General features: G+C 54.7%; 1 protein-coding gene across 1 annotated transcript in view; it reads right to left on the reverse strand.

The window, feature by feature from the left end:
- The window catches only part of TSPAN15 (tetraspanin 15), a 55,417-nt gene that overhangs the window by 6,485 nt on the left and 40,174 nt on the right, over positions 1-8,758 (reverse strand). The window contains exons 4-5 of the mRNA XM_007454568.1: positions 5,057-5,152; positions 2,356-2,472 (exon numbers count right to left, since the gene is read on the reverse strand). Of these exons, the coding sequence (XP_007454630.1) occupies positions 2,356-2,472; positions 5,057-5,152 (213 nt within the window). The remainder of the gene's footprint in view (positions 1-2,355; positions 2,473-5,056; positions 5,153-8,758) is intronic.

Consider the following 8,758-nt stretch of genomic DNA (forward strand, 5'->3'; position numbering starts at 1 on the left):
CCGAGTAAGGGAGAATTCTTCCTGCCGGACTTTAAACCTGAACTGAAAAACTGGGTCTTCCTGGGCCTTGAGCCTGCCAGCCTGAAAACAGGAACTGCATCATCAGCTCTCCTGGTTCTCAGGCCTGTGCACTCAGACTGGAACTAAACCATTGGCTCTCCTGGGGCTCTTGCTTGCCGACTCACCCTGCAGATCTTGGGACTTGCCTGCCTCCATAATTCTGTGAGTCAGTTTCCTATAATAAATCTCTTTACACACACACACACACACACACACACACACACACACACACCCTATTGGTTCTGTTTCTCTGCTGAACAAGCCAGCAAGTCCCTTCCGGGTGGGACACTCCTCATGTAATGCCTGGTGCATGTGGAGGGTATGAAGACCTGTTCCCCTTGCCCCAGTATGGGACAACTCTGAAGGATCATCCCAGGACATTCCCGGAGAGGCAGCTGAGGCCCCCATTGAGCCTGCGTCGTTGCTCAACCTCTCCCTCTGCCCAGGCCGGCTCCCATCACCTCCCTTCCAGGTGTCAATCCTGAGCGCACCTCCTACCAAACCTCCTGCTCACTAACCAGCATGTCGGAGCCCACTTCCCGGACAGCCTTAGCCGTGACACCTGGACCACTGCACTAGCCCCTAACCAGACTCCCCACGTCACCTCTGCTCCCACAGCAGACAGGGTGGTCCTGGTAAAGCCTAAGTAAGATCTGCTACTCAGCTACTAAAAGCCCTGTCACTTGACTGCTTGTCACTCAAGGGAACCTAAGTCCTGACCACGGCCATCAGGGCACCCATGACCTCCCTGACTTTGTCTGCCACTCTCCTTCCTCACACTCACTCTGCTCCAGCCACACTGGTCTCTGCACTGTTTCTCAAACTCACCAGGGCAACTCCCACCTCAGGGCCTTTGCACTTGCTGTTCTCTCTGCCAGGAATTCCCATCCCCAGAGACACATGGCTCACTCCCTCACTTCCTTCAGGGTTTTCCTGAGAACCTACCTTCTCAGTATCTAAAATTGCAATCCTCCATGCCCCTGCTTTATTTTTCTCCTTAGCATTTATCATCTTCTAGCATACTACCTCTTTTACTTATTTATTTTTCTTGTCAGTTTTACCCACTAGAAAGAATGTCAGCTCCATGCAGGCAAAAGTTCTCTGTGTGTTTTCTGTATCCTCAGAATGTAGAAACACATCTGGCAGGTCCTCAATAAATACTTGTTGAATGAATGAATGAACACAAGTTGGGCTTCCACATCTCAACCTGGACCTTCAGGTGCCACTGGCTTGGGTGATGAAGCTCACGGTCACCCCCCCGTAGGCCTCCCTAAAAAACCCGGGCTCTTCCCCAGCACTCCCCTTGCACAGAAAGCTACCCTAAAATGGCAGCTACAACCTCCCCTCCTGGTCCAGCCTTTTTAGGGCTAATGCACTTGGCACTGGCTCCCTGACTCACTGGGTGAGGCCCCCACCCCTACCAGCAGCTGCGCGGTTTACAGAATCCGGAAGTGGGCACAGAATGGTGGAGCATCAGAAGAGAAATTTTCCATGACTCTTCAGGGTGTGAGTAATTGCAAAGCTCTCCGCCTCATTCCAACCCAAAAACCATGCAGTTTGGGGACACATTAGTCAAACACAGGACTGACCAAGCCTCTCATTTATTAGCAGTGACAGCACAGGGCAGCCTCCCAAGTGGCTAAGGAGGCAACAGAGCTGAGAGGATCCCACTGGGGAGAGGCGGAGGCTGACGGTTAACATCATCAGACCCCTTCCAAATGCCCTGTTGCTGATGGTGACCAAGACGTCAAGCCCAAAGTCCACCAGCAATGCCCAAAGTGCAGGCCCTGCTCTGGTTCTCTGGCTACGGCTGTCAAGCCGGCCACCCTGCTAAGCCCTCCGGCCTGGGCCCTCTCCTACTCCTTGCCTGGCTTGCACAGGAGTCCAGGGTGCAGCTCTGACAATGGCTGCCTGAATTTCATCCCAGCCCCATCAGCCTTGGGCAAAGCACCTAACCTTTTGGTTCCTCAATTTTCTCATCTGTACAGTGGGTGAAATAACGGTACCTACCTCACAGGGTTGTTGAAAAGACTAAATGAGTTAATACAACTAAAGAACCTAGAAAAGGCCAGCACATGGTTTAAGTGCTCAGTAGATGTTAACGACCGTTACTAATAAGACAAGACTTCCCCGCACCCCCCTCCCAGATTCACCCCCTTTAGTAGCCCTTGAGGCTCAGGAAGCCTCGACAATGACCACCACCTCCTGCCTGCCGCACCCAACCATCCCCACCACCCGTCCTGAAAGGTGAGAGAAGCGTTTGACCAGCCGGGAAGGCCCAGGAGCAATGGGTACCGTGTTTCTGAAGCAGCAGGTATAGGGCACCCCGCAGGCCAGGGGTCCGGGGGCATTGCAGTCGTGGTACTGGTTTTTGCTCCAATCTCGGTAGTCTTCTCCGCCACAGCACTTAAACTGAGGGAGGAAGCAAGCGAGGACGAGAGCTGCCATCACCGCCGGGGCCCCGGGCAGATGGCAGGGAGGGGCCCTGCCGGGGGATGGACGATGTGATTTATGATGGGGGTCACCCTGGTAGGGGGAGCTACAGGGAGCAAATGAGGCATCCGTTGTGGGGTCAGAGCTCGCCAAAAGCAGCATGGCTGCCCAACAGGTAGTGAGCGCCCCATCACTGGAGAGGCATGCAAGCCAAGGCTGGGTAGCCTTTTGGTGGGATAGCGGGGTGGTGACTAAACACTGGAGGGAACATCCTTCCTTGACAACCAGACTCCATCTTCACATCCCCAGGGCAGGCGCTCAACCCGAGGAGCTGGCCTTTAAGGTCCCAGAGACGAGGATTCTAGGGAAGCCCCACAACCCAGGGATCCCTGAACCACACTGACCTTCTCCTCACCTGCCCCAGCTCTGCCTGTCCTGCCCTTAGCAAAGGGGCACACACCTCACACCCTGGCCTGGGCTCAGGACTGAAGCGATGGCACAGCTGGCATCATTTTCCCCTTAGCTGAGCCCCTCCCTGCATCTCCCCCTGTACAGATGCCAACGCCTGGGGGAAGCAGTTACTCCACTGACATGCTGGTGTGTGCCAGGCATTGTTCTGTGTGCCAGAGAGACGAGGGGGAACAAAAGCACCACAGCCCTGCCCATATGGGACACATCTGCAGAGGGAGACAGAGAGGAATCACCGTTGTGAAAAGGACAGTGGGGGTAGTGCTGAGTACCAGGGATACAGGGCAAACAGGGGAAGGAGCGGGGAGGTCGGGAAAGGCCTGAGGAGATGTCATTTAATCTGAAATAGGAACAACAGGAAAAAGCCAGTCAAGACATGCAAAGACCCCAACACAGAGACGAGGTAGTTATATTTCAGCAGCAGGTGTGCCTGGAGCAGAGCCAGCGAGAATGGAGGACATGAGGCCAGACCGTGAAAGCCCTGTCAGCCAGAACAAGCAGGGAGCTGGGATGGTATTCTGAGTGATGGAAAGTCACTGCAGGGTTTAACCAGGGGAGTGATATGGTCCAAGGTCTTAGTAAAAATACAAAGCAGATACCCTTTCAGAGTCCCCATAGAGCCTTTTAGGTTATCAGTTTGAGGGATCTGGAAGTGCCTCTTTGGGGTACAGTGCAAAGGGCATTTGCTTTGCCATCAGACAGGCCAGAGTTCAAATCCTCACACTACCACTCCATGCTGTGTGACTTTGGGCAAGTCAATGATCCTCAACTCTCTGGGCCTCAGATCCTCAACTGTAAAGCAGGAAGAGCAATGCCAGCTTTGCACAGCTGAGCTGAGAATTACAAAGGGAAGCCATGCATGAGGCACTCGGCACCAAGCAGGGTACCCGATGAGCGTGAGTCATCCCGCCATTCCACCCTGGAAGAAATGAAAATTGCGAGCCAGCTGAAGGTTGGTTCCAATAAAAGCATTTTGCTCCACTTGGTGGCCAGAGCTGGCAGGCACATCCCTGGCAAAGAAGGGCCTCCCAGAGGCTGCACCTGTTGTGACTACATCGAAGGCCTGAGCCAAGGGTGTGGCCACTACGGGTGGCCCTGGGTGCAGCGAGATGTTGGTCCCCACTGAGGGCTAGCACGGAGATCAGGCCAGCTGATGCCCCCAAGGTCACGTCCAAAGAAGCGCTGCCAGGGCTGAGCGGGTGCTCGGCCCTCAAACTCTGCTTCTCCTCACCTAGTAGGACATGAGGATGATGACCACTGCAGCTGACACTGACCTAGGTCTCATCATTTGCCTGGCACTGCTCTAACCACCTCTGAAACAGGTCGAGGCAATCTCACCACGACGCCAAGAGGAAGGGACCATTAGTATCCCCTTGAGGCAGGTGAGGAAGCTAAGGCTCAGGAGGACTAAGTGAGGTTGATGTGCAGAAGCCCCCGAGGGCAGCAGCTTGCCCTGCAACTGCTATTATTATCACACCCACAGGTTTGGGTGGACCTTGGGAAGAGGGATGACATCCCCAAATGACAATTATCACATTCAAAGAAGTGTCATCGAGGAACAGGAGAAGTCTTGTTCTGTTCCCCCATGCAGGGGGAAGCGGAATCGGGCAAGAGCTCTCTCCCCGTCGGGGCTGTCCTTGACTTGGCAAGGCAGTGAGCTCCCCATCACTAAAGGGTCCTGGCAGAGGGAACTTCGAACCGGGTGGCTTGGAGGTCGCTCCCACCTCAAAGAAGGAGGATCTTTACCCACTGGAGAGGGGCACCCTGAGGCACTGCCAGGCGGCTTGTAGCTACCCCTGACCTTGTTCTTCGTTTTTTTCCAGGAGAGGAGGGCCCGTGCACCTGGAGAGGAACAGGTAGGGCAAGTATATTGTGGGGGAAGCACACGGATAGAGAGCTGGTTGAAAAGGTCAGGCCCTGGCATCCCTACCCTTGGCGGCCATCCATGGTCCACCCTTGCCTCCCAATGTGGCCAGCCACCTGCTTTGGGAATGGATAAGCCATGTGACCCTCACCCCCACCCTCTTGAGCCGGGTCCCCAGTAGGGGACAAAGGGCATGGGAGGCAGATGTCTGACCCAAAGCGCCTGGCTCACCTCCTTCTGAACAAAGTCCATGATGTTTTTGAAGTCCAGATCGTCATAGTAGTTCTCGATTCCTCTTCGAATGTTGTCATTCAGAAAGTCGATGGTCTATTTAGACAGAGAAATTACAAAGGAAGAAAAGCACACATCCCCAGAGTCCCACCCGAGATTTCCCAAAAGTCGGGATTGAACCAGAGTGCCCACATGCCCAGGTGGCCCCTGCCCCTACCTGCACAAAGCACCCCTTCCACACCCCCAGTGCCCATCGGATGCAGGAATGGTGCACCCCATTCCTTTACAGATCAAACAACCCATCCAGGCCAGGGCTGGGACTCAGCTGCTCAGGTTCCTGGCCTGGCGCTCCTTCTACTGCCAAAGACAGGCCTGTGCTGGAACCTTCCCTGTGCCCTCCAGGCCTTCTCTCCACTCTTGTCTCCTATCCAAGCTCTTGTTCTACAGATAAGGAGGCCCAGAGAGGGAGCCTGATTCTCCCCAGATCACCGGGCAGGGCTCAGCTCTGGTTAGGGGCCCGGCCAGGACTCCTGACTCTCCTCTGGGCCTCCCTCTGTCACTGCAGGGAGATGACGGGGCCTCCTCCCTCGGGCTGGGACAATCCCCACCGGGAAGGGCGCTGGCAGGCCGCCCTCTCCCAGCCACACTGGGCCTTCTGGGTCAACAGCCCGGCTGTTGTACTGGGATCGAGGAGCACAAAGGGCCCCACAGCAGGAAGGGATGGGGCGGGAGCGTGGGCAGCCCAGCTCCACGCTCGCAGCGACCATCGGGGCTTTCAGAGCAGGGAGGCCCGTGTCTCATCAGAGATTGTGCTGGCACAAAGGGTGCATTCTCAGCTCTGGAGCCGGACGATTCCCGGGGGAGGTGCCCTCAGGGTACATGGGGACAGCAGGGCCCTGGGTTCCAGGCTCCAGCCTGGGACTGCAGGCCCCATCACAGCTACTCCTCCTCTCTGGGCCTCAGTTTCCCACTTGTGAACCAACCCTGCAGGCCTATGTTTAAGACACCTCCGAGCTCTGAAGATCAAAGACTAGGCTGCGAGGGGCTGTCAGGCCTCACGGTCAAGAACACTCCCTGCAGCCACGCAGGCCTCAGGCACTTCATTTAACTTCCGGGCCTCCATCTACGGAATGGAGGCTGGGGGTGGGGGAGAATCCTCTGCCTGGGAGGGGTTGGAGATTCAAATAAACTAAATCTACAAAAGTGCTTAGCAGGATGCCAGGCACATAGTAAGCCCTGCTGTTATTATGATAGGTCTTTCTTTTTCCAGGAGGCACATACCCTATGGTATCACTTCATACCCATTATGTCATCAGTGGAAAATGGCTAATCCCAGAAGAAATTAAGGCCCTAAGTCTTGTCCAAGAGCTGGGCCCTAGCCTGGGACCCCTCACAAACACCCTGCAGCCCGAAGAGGTGATGTGACGTGTCCAAGGTCACCCTGCTGATCACCGGCAGAGAGATGCTGGAACCAAAGCATCAAAATCCCAGCCTGATACAATTTAAGAAGCCAAGATAAGTATATGTATAACTGATTCACTTTGCTTTATACCAGAAACTAACACAACACTGTAAATCAACTATATACTCCAATAAAAATTAAAAACAAAAACAAAAACTCTGTGTGGGGACAGGTTAATCAAGGTAACTCCTCTGTAAAATGAGAAACAATATTAACAATCTTAGACTCATAAAAGATCATGTGTTACTAATGATTAAAGCTAATATGGAAAACAGGAAAAAAAGAAGCCAAGATAAGAACCCAAGGTTCAGATTGGGGCCATCTCCCCAAACCATCTCCAGTATCAAAAAGAGAGGAATGAAGGATGTGACAGCCATCTCCTTCCTGAAATTCAGACACTACTCAAAGCCAAGGTGACAAAGGAGACTGGCTCAGGGAAACCTATCGCTGTGGCCAGAAGGAAAACCGTCTGCTGATGAAAATCAGCCGCTCAGGAGCAGACCTGGGAGCTGCAGGCCTCGGGAGGCACAGGGCCAGCCCCCTTCCCATGTGAGAGGCTCTGCAGTCACCAGCCCTCAGCCCTGCCCAGGTCTGGCACTGGATCCCACCCAGGGCAGGTGCTCAGTGGAAGAGCTGCTTGCTGGCCACTCGACCTGGGCAGAGCAGGAAGCTGCCTGGCCTCAGGCCACCCTTCCCAGAGGCTCCCAGGTCCTGCAGCCTTTCCGACCTTGGGTACCTGCTCCTCTGGGTGATGAAGGGACAGGCCAGCCAGCTGGAGCATGGTTGGGGTGTCGAAGAAAACAGGACACCAGGCAGGATCAGTCTGTCACCCAGGGTAGGGCAAGGGAATGAGCTCGCAGCATTAAATGGCATGGTGTAAGGGGCCCCTGGCTGAACTGAGGTGCAGGCGCTGATGTCCAAGGTCAGGGACATGTCTAGGGCCACACTCATGGGAGGCGGGGTGGCTTCCTTCCACTCTCAAGGCACTGCGGACCGTCCTGGTCCACCTACCCCAGCCCACCAGCTCACCCCTCAGCCCTCCCACTGGGTCACATGCTGTTAGGAAACAGGGTGGGATGAGGGCAGGAGGCCCAGGGCAGGGAGGAAGACAGGCGGCAGAGGGGACGCTGAGTGGCCCAAAGGGGAAAGGCTCTCCCTCCCTCTTTGGTGAGCAGCCCTGACCTCCCTCCCCAAACCAGCTCAGTCTCTGAGCATTTTCCAAAGGCACGGACTCCAAAAGAGCACTCTTTGTGCAAATCAGGCCTTCCAGCTGGTTAGCTGAACCGGGACCCTGTGGGGAAGGGAGGCCCCGCTGGAGGCCTCTCGGGATGGACAGGAGGAACAGATGGTCCCAGGCTCCACAGGCGGCAGCTGCCCCCAGTTCCCATCAGAGAGCTCTTTGGGTTGTGCTGGTTCCTGCACGTGTGCACTGCCTTTGGCACCGCGCGTGTGCGTGTGCGCGTGCGTGCCCATGCCAGAGAGACGTGTAGAATGCTTGGGTGGTTCCTGTGGGGGTGGAGGTCGTACAGGTCATTAATTAACTCTAATTAAGTGTAAAGCACGGTGCTATATCCCACAACGTCCTGAGGGACTGGGGGAGCCGCTGAGAGGACGTGCCCTGTGGGAGCGTGGAAGGGAAAAGAGAATTCTGGCTTCCTCTGCTGCATCCAGAGGCCAAACGCACACAGTGCCAGCCCCACCCTGCTCTAAACTAGGTCACACAGCAGGGGCAGCTCCAATGAGGACTAGAAAACCACCTTTCACAAATGGCTGGCATGGCCTCAGAGGCACGTGGCCCGGGCTAAATTAAGCAAAGAGTAAGCAAACATCAAAGGCCATGGGATTTTCAGAGCACATTGTTCAAGCTACCAGACTCAAGCTACAAAGAACTGCCCTTTCTAGTTCTTTCTTTTAATCTAGTTTTAAAGACATCTGAAGCCTCTGCATCACTGCTCTCAGTGGAGGCACTTGGAGAGTTTTTAAATGAATGAGGAGAATAGAGAAGGGATGTCAGATTTCTTCTGGAGGTCATGAAAATGTTCTAAAATCGACAGTGGTGATGGTTGCACATATCTGAATGTACACTTTAAATGAGTGAATTGTATGGCATGTTAATTAAATATCAATAAAGCCTTTTTTTTTTTAGCCTAAATAAATGAGGAACTGGAGGGGTGGGGGGCAGGGGGCAGCAGCTCCCCCAGGACGGCAGGAGTGGAAGGGCTGGCTGGCGGCCGGGGCCC

Source organism: Lipotes vexillifer, unplaced genomic scaffold, assembly GCF_000442215.2.
Source record: "Lipotes vexillifer unplaced genomic scaffold, Lipotes_vexillifer_v1.1 scaffold708, whole genome shotgun sequence".
In the NCBI taxonomy this organism is placed as follows: Eukaryota; Metazoa; Chordata; class Mammalia; order Artiodactyla; family Lipotidae; genus Lipotes; species Lipotes vexillifer.